The sequence below is a fragment of the Pteropus medius genome, unplaced genomic scaffold, assembly GCF_902729225.1.
Source record: "Pteropus medius unplaced genomic scaffold, Ma_sr-lr_union100, whole genome shotgun sequence".
NCBI lineage: Eukaryota > Metazoa > Chordata > Mammalia > Chiroptera > Pteropodidae > Pteropus > Pteropus medius.
This window is the reverse complement of record NW_024340696.1, coordinates 27,297,296-27,315,503: the sequence shown is the minus strand read 5'-3', so window position 1 is coordinate 27,315,503 and position 18,208 is coordinate 27,297,296. Positions and strand designations below refer to the sequence as shown.

The 18,208-nt window shown below is 37.7% G+C and overlaps 1 protein-coding gene across 1 annotated transcript in view; it reads right to left on the bottom strand.

Annotated features, from left to right (window-relative positions):
• The window catches only part of ARMC2 (armadillo repeat containing 2), an 87,002-nt gene that overhangs the window by 48,272 nt on the left and 20,522 nt on the right, over window positions 1–18,208 (bottom strand). Inside the window, exons 6-7 of the mRNA XM_039869980.1 lie at window positions 8,771–8,847; window positions 3,933–4,031 (exon numbers count right to left, since the gene is read on the bottom strand). Of these exons, the coding sequence (XP_039725914.1) occupies window positions 3,933–4,031; window positions 8,771–8,847 (176 nt within the window). The remainder of the gene's footprint in view (window positions 1–3,932; window positions 4,032–8,770; window positions 8,848–18,208) is intronic.

Sequence of the window (18,208 nt, the reverse complement as noted above, 5' to 3'; positions counted from 1 at the left end):
GCAAAGAGAGTAAAGCAGCAGTTACTAATTAAGGTCATTTTCAAGTGCATCAAACACAGACAGTATAAGTAAAAACCCCGTAACTGTTTTCCCAGACATCTTCCAATTCCTGGACTATGCTTTTCCTCTTCTCTTATCATTTCCCTCTAACTGATTTTCTTTTTCATTTCATTGATCCATCTCCTACCATGGCAACTTATTTACTAATCAGTCAGTTAGCTTATCTAGAGCACAGTCTTCCAAACAATGGAACTGTATCTATTTCAGTTGGTTTCCTTCATTCTAAATACCATCCACCTCAGCCAGTGCTCTGTTCAGCATCATGGAAGCATACCACATGCATTTCCATCTTCAACCCTTTGTGGCATAGTTCTACTGGCCTAGAATGTTCTCCTTACTTTTATTCTTACTAATTTTGGTCCTTCAAGGCTCTGTTGATGTTCTGGCTGGTCCAGAAAATGTTATTTCATACTATTCCACATACAACAAATGTTATTTCATACCATTATATATGTATGTATGTATGTATGTATGTATATATGTATAGTATTATATGTCTGGTACCTTCAAACAGATATGTCATGCTAAATGAGTATAGAACCATGTCTTATATGTTTGTATAAATAGTACAGGTGCAGGGAGAATACTATACTGACAACCTATAACATAGTTTAATACATATTCATTTTCATATTCATAATGTGAATACATATTCATAATGTATCTGTTGATGAAAACAAGGATCAATATTTTTTTCTGTGAGAATAATGCTCATTATCTGAGAAAAGAGGGCTCAAATAGAACAAAATCTCAAAATGTCACCAAATTTTCACTATCATTTGTAGGTAGTTATTAGAAAAGAAGAGAATAAAAAAGAAGACTTTAGTTAGGAAATAGGCAGACCTAGAACACTTTATAATAAGAATTCTGAGGAAAGCAATCTTTGAAAGTGGCAGCCCAACTAATAGGCATACAAGAAAGAAAAGCAGCAGACAACATGGAACATGAGGAGAAATATAAGAATCCTATGTCTAAGGTATTCAGTTGAAAAATATTATCTCTGATAGATTCCCTCACAAAATTTAAAAGTAGGAAGCCAATCTTAAATAAATACCATAATGTGTTCTTAAAAGCCCACATAGAGGAAGTGTGCGCCTGCAAAAGGAAATGACTCAGGCCATTTTTAGCTCTTTTCAACAATAACATCTAAGAAAAAATTTAAACCTCAATAGCTAAGTAACCTTCAATGCCTTTCAGATATGTACTTAAATAAATGAATCGATGGGAAATGACTTAGACTAACTTTAAATAAAGGGAAAACCTGAGCCCTATTGTAAGAAACACTTTTGTTTTGTTGTTTTATTCTTCTGTGACTGGCAGTTTCTTCACAAACCTTGAGCCCAGGCCATGGACCACTCTCTGACAGTGGGGAGACATCAAGGCATTTTTCTAATACTTCCCTCCACAAACTATTCAGCCTGGTAGGTTCTACTCAAGAATAGCTGTTTTAGCTTGAAAGAAATTTAAAAGAAAGGCTCAAGGGCCAAATTTTAAACTATCGATCAAATTAACCTATACCAGTGTTTTGTTATAAATGCCATATATTCTTAAAAGACAACTTGAATCTAAGAGCTATCAACATTCTCAAGGGGCTAAAGCAAGTGAATGGAAGTTTGATGAATGATCTAAACTAACAGAGTCTCAAAGTAACTTCTCCCCATAAGATATTTATTTAATTACAAGAGGGGAAACAGTAATTTTACAGTGGCAAAAACTGGCAGACACCACCTTCCCCAAGTGATCAAAGTTCACATCACCAGTAATGGATCAAATCAGCCTCCTGATACGATGCAATGAGGACAGAGCACCGCTCATCCCACAGATCTGCCCCAAATGCCTAACCTGAATCTAATTGTGAGGAAATACCAGACAAACCTAATTTGTGGGGCAGTCTCCAAACAATAGGCCTGTACTCTTCAAATATGTCAAGATCATGAAAGAGACATGACAAATAATCAAAACTTGTGACCTAGAATTTTCTTTTTCTATAAACTAAATTATTAGGACAACTGTCGAAATCTGAATAAGGTTTGTATAGTATTGTATGGTAATTTCCAGATATGTAACAGAATGCCCTGGTTTCTAAAAATACATACTCGCAGACTTAGGGATATGGGCCATCACGTAAGCCACTTGTTCTCAAAGGTTTACAAAAGGAGAAAACAATGTGTATACGTGTGTTGGGGAGGGGTGCTGTAGACAAAAAGAGAGCAAGAGGGAGCGGGTTGAGGAAGAGAGAATGATAAAGCAAATATGGTAAAATGTTAATATTTGAGGAATTGGGGGGAAGAGCGTATGGGATTTCTTTGTACTATTCTTGCAACTTTTCTGTAAGTCTGAAATTATATCAGAATAAAAAGTAAAGGAGAAAAAAAGAAGAAGAAAGAATCTCAAAGGGTGAAGTAACCCAGCCCTGCCACCATTTGCTGTTCGTAAAGTTGTCTACGGAAGACGTGCCATACTTCAGGATTCGATAATCCTTCTAAGAAGGGAGATTTATCCACGTTTTGAATCTCAAACTCCTGTTACTCCTGCCCGTGTCGTGGTGGCAGAACCCTCAGAACCCTCTTAAAACCCTCACGCTGAAGACTTCCTTCAAGATAGGCCTCCCGTGCGGGCCATTCTCCCCAACGTGTTCTTCCTCGTACGTTTTCTCTTTTAACTCTGACCCAGACTGATTGTGCTCCTCGCTAGTTTTTGCACACATCTCTTAAAATAAAGGGCCCAAAGTTAAACTGGATCACTAGCAAGAGGGTGAATAACTCTAGAGGGGACAAAGTGAACACGTTCTTATTCTCAGGGATTTGCGCTGCAGTGAACTTGGTGATGATCTCGTCTCCCGCACTGCTCATGTGGCAGGTGAGAACCCTATTGCTCACGGCCATATGCTTAGTTAGAAGCAGTGCCAGGACAGAAACCCTGTCCAGGGCTCCCACATCAATCATGAACACCGCTAAGCACAACAGGGAGCTGGGGAGGCGGGGAGGTCATCTGAACCTTTTAGGAAGATCTTCTGCATGACCTCCCTGTTTGGCTGCTGGGGAAGGCTCATTTATCCTGCTCCTCCTATGGCCCCTCTGTGTGGCTATCGAGCTGCTTTGCTCATCAAGGAACACTTATTCCACAATTCCTAGTGAGGGCCTGCTGTGCACTGCATGCCAGGCACTGAGCTCCGCCCTGGGACCATGACTGCAGCTTTAGAGGAACCTATTTCGACTTCAGAGACTGGCTCCCCGAGGAGGAGCGGCACAGAGGGAGAAGGTGACGGGGCAGGGAAGGGGACATTCTCCTGACAAGCTTTCCACAGTCACCTTTGCAGAGACCTGTTGGTCACGGGCTTTCATTGCTGGGGCATCAGCATGCAAGAGCTGGGCACATCCCAGGACACTTCCTGCTCTGAGCGGCACCTCTGACAGGTGCGCTCATCCTAAGGAGAGTAGGACATACAGAATTGGATCTAAAAAACCAGAAGCGCACCTGCCAAAGATGCCAGTCTATGATTTAGTCAAAGTTTCAAAGGCCTGAAATTTGTTTTAATCTCTCACTTTCTTATATGAACTGCTACCCTAGAAAGTTCAAATCAGCATTTTATTGGGCAGAGGAAGTGACAATTAATTTATATTCCAAGGGGAATTTTAGAAGTAGGCTCTCTTGCTGCATTTAAAGTATAATTTTACTCACTAAATATTAGATTTACATTAATATTTAATATATACATTTCTGGGTAAATAAGTAGATGGCTTTATTTGTTTTTGAACATGTTCACAGAAATCATAGTCAAAGTGTACTGAAAATATCAGGGAAATGGGGTACATATAAATGACCACAGATATTTTTGATTTAAAACAAAAATCGCTTTTTTTTTTTTTTACCTTTTTCTAATTCATGCAAAATTGGTACTATCCTTGTATTCCAAAAGGTATCATCTACTTCACTGTCGATATCCTTTTCTTGCGAGTTGGCTTTTGAAACTGCAAAAGAAACCCAGAGCAGGAGAAAGAGCCATGAAAAAGGAGTTATAATTGGAGCACCATCGAGTCTTTGCTATTCATCACTAAAATTAATAAACTCCAGAATTAAATTTCACTTTGCCCCCCAAGCCCAACTAATACTTTAGAACTTCATGTCTTGTAATCAAATCACCCCAGAACAAACTAAGATAATGTAAAGAAAGCAGATTGGGACACTTCATAAAGTCTGAAGCCTTGTAAATATTGAAATTAGTGTCAGTAAGGCAGTTTTTGAGTTATTTTTACTTAAACTTGTCCCTCTGTAATGTAGAATTAAAAGAAAACTATAGATATGTAACAATAAGGATTTGAAAATGTTTAATGAAAAGTCTTCTAAAAGGCCTGGAGGGACTTTCTTTCCTATAGAAAATAAAACATCTACATCATTGTGAAGCCAGTGCCTTTAATGCTGAATGATTTTGTGGGGAGTGGGGAGTAGGACAAGCCTGGGCTTTGGGCGCTGACAGGTCTCAATTCAAATTCACACTTCATTATTGATGCTTTGGGTGATAGGGGCTGGTTTCTCATCCTTTCTGAGCCTCATCAGCAAAACAGAGATTAAAATATTTCCCTTCAAAGGGAAAAAAGGTGAAAGGGAATAAGAGGTTCCAATTTCTAGCTACAAAAAAATAAGTCATGGGGATGTAATGTACAGCATAGAGAATATAGTCAATAATATTTTGATAGTGTTGTGTGGTGTCAGATGGTTGCTGGACTTACCATAGTGATTACTTCTTTAGGTATATAAATATTGAATAATTATGATGTATACCTGAAACTAATACAATATTGTATGTTAGCTATATTTTAATAAAAATCTTTTTTAAAAAAAGAAATAGACCTGGTAAAAAAAAAATTTTGCCTTCAGGGTTATCAGAATTAAAAGACATGATATAGGCAAAGCTCTGAGTCCAGTGCACAGCATCTAACAACACTCAATAAATAGAAATTTCATTTCCTTGATTGAAAAAACCAAACAAACAGGCTATCTCTATCTGAAGTGTATCAGGCTGTATGATACACTAAATCATCAGGGGGGATACTGCCTGGGAACACAGACTGTAGGAGATTAATGGCTACCATTGGCTGTGGACTTTAGATGCAGCAGGCCCATATCTAAGTTTTGTAATAACACTATGAGGAGGTCCCTATATTGTCCCCATCTTCTAGATGAGGAAAGTGGAGCCCAGGTGTATTAAGTTACCTGTCCAAGGTCAAATAGCTCCATAGCCCTTGTACTTGACCTCTATGCTATTCTGCCCTGCAGACCAGCAAACTAAAAGGGAACTTTGGAAGGAAACATAAATCGTATTAGAAGGTGTTTATATATATCGCACGATTATATATTGCATGGACAATATCTTAAGATCTGAAACAACGACAGTTAGCTGGAGGGGACACTGCCGTGGGGGCACTCAGGAGCAGTGCTGGAGACATATTCCTTACCTCCCTTCTCTCAAGTCTACCCTATATGACCCTCACCTGGCACCCAGTCTGTACTGGTTCAGGGAATCTATGCTTTCTCAGGGTGGACCCAGTACCAATTAGGTGACCACACAGTGGGTCTCTGGACTTAAAAATGTCACATGATAAGTTAGAAATCATAGGGGCAATCAGGGGGTTCCACAGAGAGAGCCAGAGAGAGAAAGCAGTGAAAGGGCTTGTGGCCTGTACACTTTTAGGTTGTTTTAACTTATAAAAGGACAAGCTGACCAGGGAGACCTGTTCACAGCACAGGTTCTAGAGTACCTGTCTGGGTTTGGGTCGTAGCTATGCTACCTACTAGCTGATTGACTTTAGGCAAGTTGCTTCAATTTTCCTCCGTAAAATGGAATGACAATGGTTATCTCCAAGTATTGGGATTATGGGTTATTAATTTCTTTTATGTGCTCTTTTATATTTTCCAGAATCTCTAATGCACTTGCATTACACTTGAACAGAAAAAAAAAAAAAAAGATATGACGCACACTAAATTTTCTAAGCCTGCAGTGATGATGTCACCCAGGAGAAGCAGGAAAGCTATACAAAGTACTCATCCACCCAGTACACAGGCCTTCCCCTAATGCGCTCCATGCTGCACATGGCCACTCCCAATTGCAGAAAGTCTAGGCTTGCCTTTTTATTAAACCTCCCTAACACCAGGAGGGGCCGATGCAAGATGGGCAGGAAGAGCATTTGAACAGCAAAAGAAGACAGAAAGGGGTTGTCCACAAAGTTGTAATTAGACATATAGGTGCTGCCAATGGTTTTAACAGCAAGGTTTCACATAATCTGTCTAACCTATAAGCAAGAATTCACCATAAAACACCTAGTTGAACTGTGTTTAGGGCAAAATCCGTCCACAATACAGTATAGATCCACAATCCCTTACCCAAAGCCTTTGGAACCGGATGTGGTTCAGGATTCAGAAAATTTTGAATTTTATTAAGGGAATATGGAGTATGCACTGCATATTACATACCAACTCCAGAAGGGCTTCTGGTGCAGCTCCCTGTAGCAAAATATGCAAATATTCACACTAATGAAGCAAAGACCACATTGGCTTCCCATGAGTTAAGGTCAGGCATTGTCACTAAATGAGTTTGAAAAGCATTTCAGCTCACAGGGATTTGGGGATTTCAGAACTACAGATAAAGGATTGTAGACCAGCTCAAAGTTTTGAATCTTTACATTTATAAATCTGCCCAACTTTGATATACTACAGATATAGATTCTAAAAGGAAACACGAATATTTAATCAGTATAAAAAACAGTTGCTTATATTCCCAGGTATGTGACATACTCAAAGTTCAAAATATGTGAATAAAATCAATGTATATCAAGTGAAAAGCCAAAAGATAATGCCAGACAAATAATTTAATCAACAAATACTTATGGGGCACTTAAATTTACTAGAAATACAAATTTCAAGTCCAAATTGGCATTTTTACGTTCTATGCAATATGCTCTTTAATAGAAAAGCTCTATGAGAAACCAGGATTATCAACCCATTTCTTAGGACAAAATTGGTAACATGTTCACCTCAAGAAGAGTCAAATTATGGGGCTGAGCCAGAAATCACAGAACAGTTTATTTAGCCTTCGAAAAGGAGAGGCTCTCACAGGCCCTTCTGGATGGTTTTAAGATTTGTTTCTTCTCAGAAGTTAGCCAGACATGGTGTTGTAAGGGTTTGCTTTCAACTCTCTCTTTGGGATCACTGCATGAGTGGTTGTTTCCAGTTAGCCTTTCCATACCTTCATCCCTTCACATACCTCCTCCAACTCTGCTCTCCACAAAAATCTCATTTTACATACTAACCCAGTTTCTATTCTAGAAATTGAAGCATGGAATCATGTGATTACTTTATAAGAGCCACAAAAAATAAAGTTTGTCTCAGTCTTGGGCAACAAACTAATATTTTAGAAAGCATTTTCCTCTAGGTTCGCTGTTGGCTAAATATAAAAACTATGATTCGACAGGAAATTGGGTAAGCCAAGCAGACATTTCAGCATGTTTTTGAAGATTTTGCTATCTCAGTGGTTATAGTTCTTAACCACACTTTTGAGTTCTAGACATAAAAACGTGACACAATGTTTATTGGCTGATGTTTTTAGCATGTAAATGTAAAATCCTTAGCAACAATGCTGACACAGATATTAGTCTAAGTTTTCCTGAGTACTATAGAAATTTTCATTGACCAAAACAGTCTTTTTCTTGACCAGAAATTACTTTTAAAGATAATAAAATATTTTTTGAACCTGATGTTATTTAGTCTCATAAAATTGTATGTGTACAATAAAAGTACAAAGAATATAACAAACACCTGTGTATTCAAAACTGGTTTCATCAAATATTAACCATATTGTCATCCTCCTCCTTATTTTAAAGAACTAACACATTACAGATATAGTTGATGCCTTCCGTATGCCTCCCGCTACGGGTTCCCCTTCCCCTTCTTCCTCCAAGGGTCACCACCATTCTAAATCAGGTGGTTATTTTTATCATGCTTGACTTCACATGTTTACCACATAGATCTGTATCCATAAACAACATATGTCAGAGTTTCTGCAATTTAATTTTTTTAAAATGTTATGTTTGTACTCATTTCATTCAATATTTTTTTACTATCCTCATTTTAAAAATTTTTTAATTTTGATTTAATTAATTTATTTTTAATTGAAGAAATGATTTAACTCCCCCCTCTCCTGTCTACCTCCCTCATTCAATATTATAAATGTAGTCTAGTTCATTTTTCTAATTGCTATATTCCATTGCATGGTACATTTTGTATCATTTCTTGTCTGTGATTTATAGTTACATATTTTTCTCCGTTTAAAGCCCCAAAGGGCTGTCTTCATATAGTTGACGTAGTTTTCATTTAAGTGAGTGATAATTTTGAACTAAAGTTTTGAACTTGAAAACTATGTCGATGGCAAGTTTTGCAACTTTCCAAATGCTTTTATAAAATAATTTCTGTAAGATCATTAAGATTGCAATCTGTAGGTGTTTGAGCTGGGTAACAGTAAGAATGGCAAGATTGTTGTGAAAATAGAAAAAACTTGTAATAATAAATGTTGATGTGTGACCAAGATGAACACAGTTTCTGTAGTTTTCAAACAGTGAGCTAACATCAGATATCTTTGGTACAAAGGTTCTTCCTTTGGATGAAGATGCCGAAGATGAAAGAGCATTGGGAACCCCTAAGAAGACAAATGCCTCACCTGCTTTGGTTTCCAGGCTGCTCAGGTCCGAGCTGTTGGGGCATGATGCAGCCCTCAATCGCCTCTCCCCCTGGTCCCTAGGAGGAAGAGGAATATACATGACACTCAGCACAGAAGCTGAAGCATTTCTCTTTCTGTAAAGTTGGCCATATACAGTTTCTGAAGAAACCATAGAAAAGTGTTTATGAAATGAGGTTTGGTGCTCTATAGCCCATTTTAATCAACTAATCAGCCCATTTTAATTTACAACTACGATTTATCTTTTGAAAACAAATTATGTTTTCTTAACAGTTATAGTTACTAGAAATAAGAACAAAAATAAATCCAAAGTTTACTTTGCAAATCGAAAAATTGATTAAGGATATATACCACAAGAGGTCACTGTTAGAATAAGAAAGAACTCTGATAAGCTTGAATCCCAAAAGCCTAGCATTTATGGGCTAGAAGAAACTCTCTCCCTCTCTCCGTCCCTCTCTCCCCACTTTTCTCTCTCTCTCTCTCTCTCTCAATCTCTTAATCTCTCAATTTCTTTCTCCGGACCAAAAAAAAAAAAGCTGTTCTCAAATTGGTTAGATGTGCCAAGGTCATAGAGCAAGTTCAGATCTTAAACTCTGGTCTTATAATTTCCAATCCACTGCTCTTTCCACGACATCACAATGTGCCCTGTTTCCATTTTAAAATTAATCGATATTCTCAAAATGTTTTATTTTTAGACATATTTTAGGTGTTAAAAATTGAAGGTACATTCAAACAGTCCCCAGATGACAAATATTTTGTGTTCCAAATAAGAGTAGTGGCTAGCCAATAGCAGGATTATATACTTGTTTTGTTTTGTTTTTTTTTAAAGGTAACATTTAACGTATGAAGGATATAATTTTCCTTTAGCTAGACCTTACTTTTAAATATGTGTACAATATTCTAAGGCAAAAAACACTGAGAGAATAATGGTGCAAGTTTTACATCAAAATTTCACGTATCAAATATAATATTTGCTATAAAAATCATACAGAATGCATATAGATGGTGCCAGGGTCACCCACGAACATCCATATGTGTGTCCATTGCTCCTGTTTCCTGTGTCATGAGATTCCTCATGAATGTTCAGTACTGGCTTTGATTGTCCTTTACTACTGTCCCAAGGATTACCTTCTCCAAATTTCATTTTTTCCATAAATATGTCCCTTTTCTTTAACACTTGATTCAATAATTCTTTTTATCATATAAAATATCAAGCTAATATTCTAAAAAATGTCTAATTCATTAATACTCTGAAATAATTGCTTCATTTGTATATTTAGTAAAAACATAGGTCTGGTAGCAAGGTGTCCCTAGTCAATCAAAGAAATGGGGATGGGATCCTCTTTGTCAAAACTCTCAGAGTTGAGATGTAAATGAAGCACATTTCAAAGAAGACAGAAATAAAGGAAATCAACTCTACGAAAAGATGAAATACCAAAAATTTGGCAGGGTGTGAGGCCATAAGTTTCCATATTTATCACTCCCAGAAATAACAAGAAATTTTAAGGACAATAGAGGAAAGGCCTTCTTTTCATTGCTGTCCTAAACAACTATTGAAATCAAACAAGAGAGTTTTCAGCAAATGGCCTTCCGAAGTCACTGGTCCACACTCCCTGAGGACATGGCCAGTGATGAGGTTGCCTCCCTAAGCACTATCTTTGTGTATCCCCATTTCTGAGGGGGAAAAAAGAAGAGTCCTTCTTATGATATACAAAAACTCGACAGTGCTGGGTGGTACTGGTTCTCACAGAGAGCACAGAATTAGAATCGACCAATACTCTATATAACCATAATGGCACAGTGATTGAATCTGCAGACTCTGGACCCAAACTGCTTGAGTCCAAATCCTGAATCCAACCCTGATCAGCTGTGTGACCTAGAGCACGTTACTTAACCTACTGACCTTAGTTTCCTTGTCTTAAAATGAGAATATTGTCTCTACTTAATACAGTGATTGGTACATTTGAAGAACTTAATAAATTGCCAACATATTTTTCTCTCTAGTTTTGAGTCAATAAGCACCTGTCTAAGCAATCCAATGCCAGATGTTATTGTGATAAAGAACATACGAGTTGTCCTAAAGAAATTTGAAATGTACCATGAAGAACTAAGGGACTTTTTTTAAGTGGAAAATTCCAATGGAGTCTCTAAACAAGTGGTAGAATGTGAAATTCAGTGGATTACAAGAACTAGAGGGATGCTGAGAAGAAAGTGATTACTGAGAGGAAGAAGTGGGCCACAAAGTGGGCCTTAAAAGAATAAAAGTTGAACCAGCGAATGACAAGACTACCCTCGGGAAGGGAGTAGCATGAGTGAAGGTAAATAGGACATGAGAAAACTTGTACTTGGGGCAGGGGAAAACTGCACTGGGCAAGATAGGAATAGAAGGTTTCTGCTGGGAGGTATTGAGAACAGCTGCCTGAAACTTTGGGTTGAGTCAATGGACCCAATTTGAACGGCAAAGAGGAGCGGTCATAGGTTCTTAGATATGGGATTTAAAATTATGCAGTGACAAGAGTATTTGGGAGACTTGGAGAGAGGTAACAAGGACTAATCCTTCGAGGGCGAGAATGGGACTGGAGAAGAAAGAACAAATTCAAGAGACCTTACAAATGAAAAATTGGTAAGATTTAGTGGTTAATTTCAGGCAGAAGAGAAAACAGAAGGTAGACCTGGAGGAATAGGATAGCAGGGTTTTCACCAACTGAAATGGGAGGTTAGAGAGTAAAACAGTTTGAGGGATAAAATGAGTCAAGGTTTCGCCATGTTGAATTTCTGATGAAAAATGGAACATCTGCAAAGGAGATGTTGAAGTCAGGAAAAGAGCTCCATTAAAAATCAAAGCATTACATAGGGACCAGAGATCAGAAGAGCGTCTCAAACACTAGACCCTCAGAACAAGGCTTTGTTAAATATTCTTGGGTAAAGGACGTAAGGGGCAAAGGAGGGCAAAGGAAGAAGAGAAATAAAAGATGCTCTCATACAATCCAAGCATGTGTCAGCAAGCATGATTAACAGGTTCAAGAAGATGAGAACTAAGGAAGAACTGACCAGTCTGGCCATGGTAAACCAGAAATTTTGGGTTGACGCAATGGTCTTCAGAAGAAAATCTCTTCTTTGCTAAAAAAAGACTAGATGGCCTTACATTCAATGGAAATCTGTCTTCGTGTAACTTCTACCCATTGGTCTTGGTTCTACTAACTGAAGCTGCATGAAACAAATCTTTATTCTTCTTGCTCTTGACAATCCTGCAAATATTTACAGATGTTGCATCCACCACTTACAGCCATCTCCTATGGTTTAAATCCCACGGTTCTATCACTAATTAGCTGTGTGACCTTGAGTAAGTTTTTTACCTAACCTTTGGTTTTGTTATCTGTATATGAGGGGGTGGTAAATAATTGTACCCTTCAATGTAAGGTTGTGTGAGGACTAAGTGATATAATGTGGAATCACTTAGCTCCAGACACAGAGTAAGTACTCAGTAAGTGTTTACTATTATTGAGGCTGTTGTCATTGATGTCATTAATAAACAGTCCCTTCCGTTGTTCCTCATGTGATATGGTTCCAAATCATCCTTTAAAACCTGTTCAGTCACTGAGTGTCAGTTGGTCTGAATCCCTTTTAAAGTCTTGAATCCAGCGCTGAGCTACAAATATGGCTTGGGGAGCAAAGAGGAGATATTCTAAATAATGCAGCCTAAAACTACATTTGTGGTTTTGGTGGTCACATCAGTATTGGTCAGTTCTTGTCTTTTCTTACATATGCAGCTCATTCTTATTCATATTCTTATTAAACTCATTCTTATTAAATTTCACAGTGTTATATGTGGCAAAGGGTTCCTGCCTATCGGTTGTTTTTAGATCTTGATTCAGTCATCCAGTATAATTGTTCTTCCCAGCTTCCTCTTCCATGTTGTTAAAGACCATAATTAATTTTTTTACAATGATTTTTGATGTACCAAGAATAAAACAATTCCAGATATTATTTCTTAAATCTCTCCTGTGAAATTCTTCTTAGAGGCAGAATAACACCATTTTATTAGTAGGATAGCTTCATCTACAAATAGCAAAAACCTAATTCCAACTGACTTAAACAATAAATGGACTTTATTGGCTCATGTAACCACAAAAGCTGAGCGTCAGGGTGGGTTTTAGATGTGCTGTGATCAGTGCTTTGGCTCTACCTTTCTGCAGTCCTCTCAGGTGTGCCCTTCCTTTGTTCCCATCTGTAATCAGGTTGGAGTCTGAGGAAAGCAAAATGGGCACAGCTCTCAGGCCTCTCTGCTGCAGCCCACATGTTTCAATGCAAAAGCAAAGTCCTACTTTTCACTCTAAACCACCAGAACCAAACTCTGCATCCAAAGACGACGCCATACGAAGACTCAGTTATTAATGCCTATCCATGAAATCAGCCACACTGGCAACATTCACTGCTGGACCAAATATGTGTCAAAGAAATAAAAAATATATTTCTTTTGAAATATTTTGAAATTAAGGTTTTTCTATAATTCAGACAGTTCTTCCAACTATTACAACTAAGGTTATTTAGTCAGGGATCAGCACACTTTAAAAAAAAAAGCCAGACAGTATATGTTTTATACTTTGCAGGCCAAGTGAAAGCTATTATATAGGTACTTTAGTAATCATTTAAAATGTAATGATTTAAAAATGTATAAACAATTCTTAGCTCATGGGCTGTAAAAACAATAGGTGGCTGGCTAAATTTGGCTCCTGGGCTATAGCTTATGGACTCTTGCTTTAGAGCAATAACTAAATAGACATTAGGAAGTAAACTATGGGGGGATTTAGAATTTAAAAAATGATAAATTTATATCCATTTGGGAAAAATTAAACGTAAAAAACAGAAAAGGAAATTTTAAAGGATGCTTATGATAAAAAGAAAGTTTAACAAATTTTGAGCTAAGCTTTTCCTTGCCCTAAGAGCAAGACACTTCATTTTTAGAATTAGACTCAAACTGTATAGATTTGAGTCAGGTAGTAAAGATTTCAGGCTGTTTGGCCACACAGTTTCTGTCACAACTACTCAACTCTGCGACTGTAGTGCGAAAGAGCCATAGTTAACATAATGAATGACTGTGGCTGTGTTCCAATAAAATTTATTTACAAAAACAGGTAAGAGGCTAGATTTGATCTGTGGGCCTTAGTTTGCTGACCCCTGCTTTATAGTCTTAGATTCTTTTACTGTAATTAGACAATGCCACCAACAAGGGGTTAGTGGTAGCAAAGCACACAATGCTTTGCTCCTGTTGAAAACAGGCCTCAGGAGTCAATGAAAACCCCCAAACCCCAGGAAGCCTTTTGCGATCTTCAAGTCAGAAGGAGGTGCTCACACGCTCAAGACCTTTCTTTCAGTTCTCCTTTCACTCCTCCAATATTAGAGTTACTCACTGACCAGTGCTTTGAGAACATTTGTGTGCATTCAAGTCACCTGGATATCTTATAAAAATGCAGACTCTAATTCAGCACGTCTGGGGTGGGGCCTGAGAGTCTGCATTTCTAACGGGCTCCCAGGTGATGCCGATGCTGCTCTTTCAGGGAGGACAGCTGAGTAGCCAAGCCCGCCGCCTCTGGAAGCTCCTCAGGGACAGGGTCCATCTCTCCATCTCTCAACGCCCTAGCACAAGGCTTCGCCTATCCAGAAATGCTTACCACATGGAAACTGTCAGATAAGGCAGGATTCTACCAAATCATTCTGGCTAATGCCTGTCTTTTCCAAATGAAAACAATTTCTCAGCTATGACCCTTAATTTCTTTAAAAAAATAATGACTTCATTAGTTTTGGAAAAAAATGATATATTTATTATTTTTTAAGGCCAGGCAATATAAAAAAATACAAAGAAGATTATAAAAAATCATCCAGGATCCCACCACCCAGAAATAAATATTAATATGTGGTAAACATCATTCCAGACAGTTTGCATATATTCAGATAAAAAGATAAAAGAATGCAGGAACAGAGGGGTAACTTGGAGGGAGGGCAGGTGAAGGATACATATAAATGGGATCACAATACATGTCATTATAATTTAAAAATACTAAGTATAAATTTTACTTGAATTTAACAAAGAAACAGAAATTTAGGTGAAACTGAAGGAATTGTAGAACTTCAGATGAATGAGTCTTCCCAAGAGATATTAGTTTCTAAAAGATTTCTCTGAAGTTAAGGAAAAAAAAATAATGAAAAAATTAGGATGCTAAAATCATTCTTTTTAAACAATATATTTCAATTTCAGACTGTAGCTACTGGCAAACTATTTCCTATTATGAAGTGAAGTAATTAGTACTCACACTTCCTCCAGTTCTGGTTATTTATGTTACTATTACATTGTCAAGGTTTCTGTTCCATAACCATCACCTTCAGAGTTGTTTAATTTTAATTCAATATGAAAGCAAAGTCAATACTCACCGCAAATGCTTTTTACCAGAGCTTCTCCATTTCTGAGTTTTGAATTCTGACTCATCATTTTGTTGTCTAAGAGTTTTCTAGAAAGTGCACGAGTACTAAAGTCCCCAAGTTCATTCACATTTGAAAATGTCTGCTGCCTTTTTACTGAAGCACAACTTGGCTGGCAATACAATTCTTGGGTTATCCTTCTTATACTTAGGGCTTCGGAGACATTACTCCACTGTCTTCTGGCACTGAGGGGTACTCTTAATAAAGCCACAGGCAGCCTGTCTTTTCCTCCTTTTGTGTGACTTGTTTGTTCAGCCTGGATGGCCAGAAGAGACCTTTTTCCATTTATCCACCCAGTCGATGATTACTAACTGAGCGTGTACTACATACTGGGTTGTGTTCTAGTGCTGGGCCCCTTTGAAAATGTTATAGTGTAGACTATTCCATGTCACAGTTTGTTGTGACATGATGTGTCCATTTGAGCTTCAGATTCAAATCTTTATTTCAGAAAGTTGTCTTCTATCCTATCTTAATGCTTTTCTTATTCTTTTTCTGATCTCTTCCATTCTCAGTAGGTTGTGAATGTCAAATGAGTTAATGTATGTAAATCACTTGGAAAAGTGCCAGGCACTTGCTTCAAAGTAAGATAGTACCAGGAGGAAGAGGAAGATGGGGGAGGGAAAGAGAAGAGAAGGAAGAGGAGAAGGATTCTCTTCTTCAGAAATACAAATGTCATGCCTCCTATATCTCAATCTCTCTAATCATTTCCCACCTTCGTATTCATTTCTTTTTGTATAATTTCCTCTAGTCTGTCCATTATGTTTCATTGCATTTTTAGCTGTTTATATTCTATTTTATTTCTAATGTGGCTTTCCCCTCCATGTTTATACATTTTTCATTCATTTCTTTTTTGATAATTAAGCATACTTTTTATCTCTTTATGTGGGCTTATAATCTCTAATTTGAATTCTTATAAACCAAAGAAGAGGTTTTTTCCCCCCTTTTTTTTTTTTTTTAAAAAAAGAGGGCAATAACATTATCTACAATTTGATACTATGGAAAATTGTTTTAACTCCTTGTTTTGGGAGGGTAATTTCTTTGGCAATCTATTTTCTTCACCTGGCTTTTAAGTTCTTTACATACCTATGCTCGAGACCTAGGACTCTTGTCCTAATATTATTTATCTTTAAACAGAGCCATGTATTTGTTGAATAATGAAAAGGATCCACAGAGGGATAGAACTGGGGTTCACTGGAGTTTCAACTTTTTCTTGAACATCCATTCACTAAGTCTGTTATTTTTCTTGACTTGGAATGTGTGTTCCCTTGGTGTGTGTACAGCGGGCTGCTGTGACTCACAGAAAAAGCCCTGTTACATGATAAGTACCTTGAGTTCTAATCTATCAAACTTCCCCCCTCCCCCTGCCCCACGCAAACTAGCTGGCTCAAAGGAAATGAGGAGAGCATGTCACACTCAGCTCTATTCCTCTCCCCTAGTTGTTTCATGATCTGGATCTTGAATGAGGTTTTTACAGTGGCTTCCCCACTTCTCCAGTGGCCTGCCCACATCCTTAGATCTTATTTGTTTAATTAAGGACCATTAGATATATCTTTTTGAATTGAGAGACTCCCTTTTTGTGAAATCTGTTTCCTGCTCAAGGTCTAAGGAGGTGTCTGCTCTTAAATTACCTCTTGTTTTCATCTATATTTCATAGACTCTGGCAGGTTAACAGACACTTTTGGTTGCAATAGTCCAAGTGACAAAAACCTAACCTAATGTACCATAAACTGTCCCTGTCAAAATAAATAAAGGAAAGAAGAAAGAAAGGTAAGAAAGGAAAGACAGAAAAAGGAAAGAAGAAAGGAGGGAAGGAAAGAAGGAAGGAAGGAATAAAAGAGAAAAATGAAACAGAGCAGTCTATAGTGTGGATATAGTGGCCTCAGGCACAGCTGGATCAAGGGGTTTGTATATCATCTTTAAACTTGGCGACTATCTCCATTCTGTTTGTTTATATATTACTTCTCTCTCAGAGTCACCTTCCACAAGGCAATGAACTGGCCACTGCTGGCTCTAAGGCAACATCATCTTTACAGTTTGTAAACTTGGAGAAAGAGCACTTTCCCCCAAGGCTAGGCACCAGGGAAGAATTCAATTGGCCTGGCTTGGCTCATGTGCCCACCTCTGAACCAACTAGCTGGTGGGTTGAAGAACTCTGATTCGCCTGCTCTGGACCACTTAACTACCTCTGGAAGAGGGGCAGGAAGACTGAAACAGTCTTTCTCTAAACATGAACTGAGCAGGATTTATTATACAGTGCAAGACAGTTCTTTATCCAAAGGAAAATATGCTAGGTCGACATAAAAAATAAATACATAAAAATAAAAACAATCAAGCCCATACTTCAGTGTAAAGTTTGCTTCATGCTCTGTAGTTTGAGCTTAGAACCATTTTTCTCTTTCATCAATGACAGTTATTTCTCTGGTTTTCATTCTCTGTTGCTTTCATTGGGTTTCTGCAGAATGCCTTTGCTTTGCCATCTTTAACCAGAAGCCCTCTTTTCTTATTTTTTTTACTCCAACGATACTAATAGCACTTGAGAGTTTACAAATAAGCCTTTCAAGCCTTATTATATCATTCCACAACCTACAGTGAGGGTTGAAAGGAGATGGGGGTGAAGGAGCATAATTATTTCCATTTTAAAGGTTAGAAAACTGAGTGCCTGAAAGTGTTAAGAGACTTGTTAAAGAGCATACAGCTACATCAAGTGGCTCAAATAATAACCGAATCTATATCCAGGGATTGTGGCTACCAGCTAAGAGTTGCTGACTCTCCACAAAGGGCTGCTCTCAGGTTTTCCTCCTAACAATTTCTAAACAACCATTTCCAACACATTTCCAAACCACAATAGTCTGGACAATATTTACACAGAGAGCCTTAAAAGGTTGTTAAGCACATATATAAAGGATTCATCAGATTGAATCACTGGATGGATGGATGGATGGA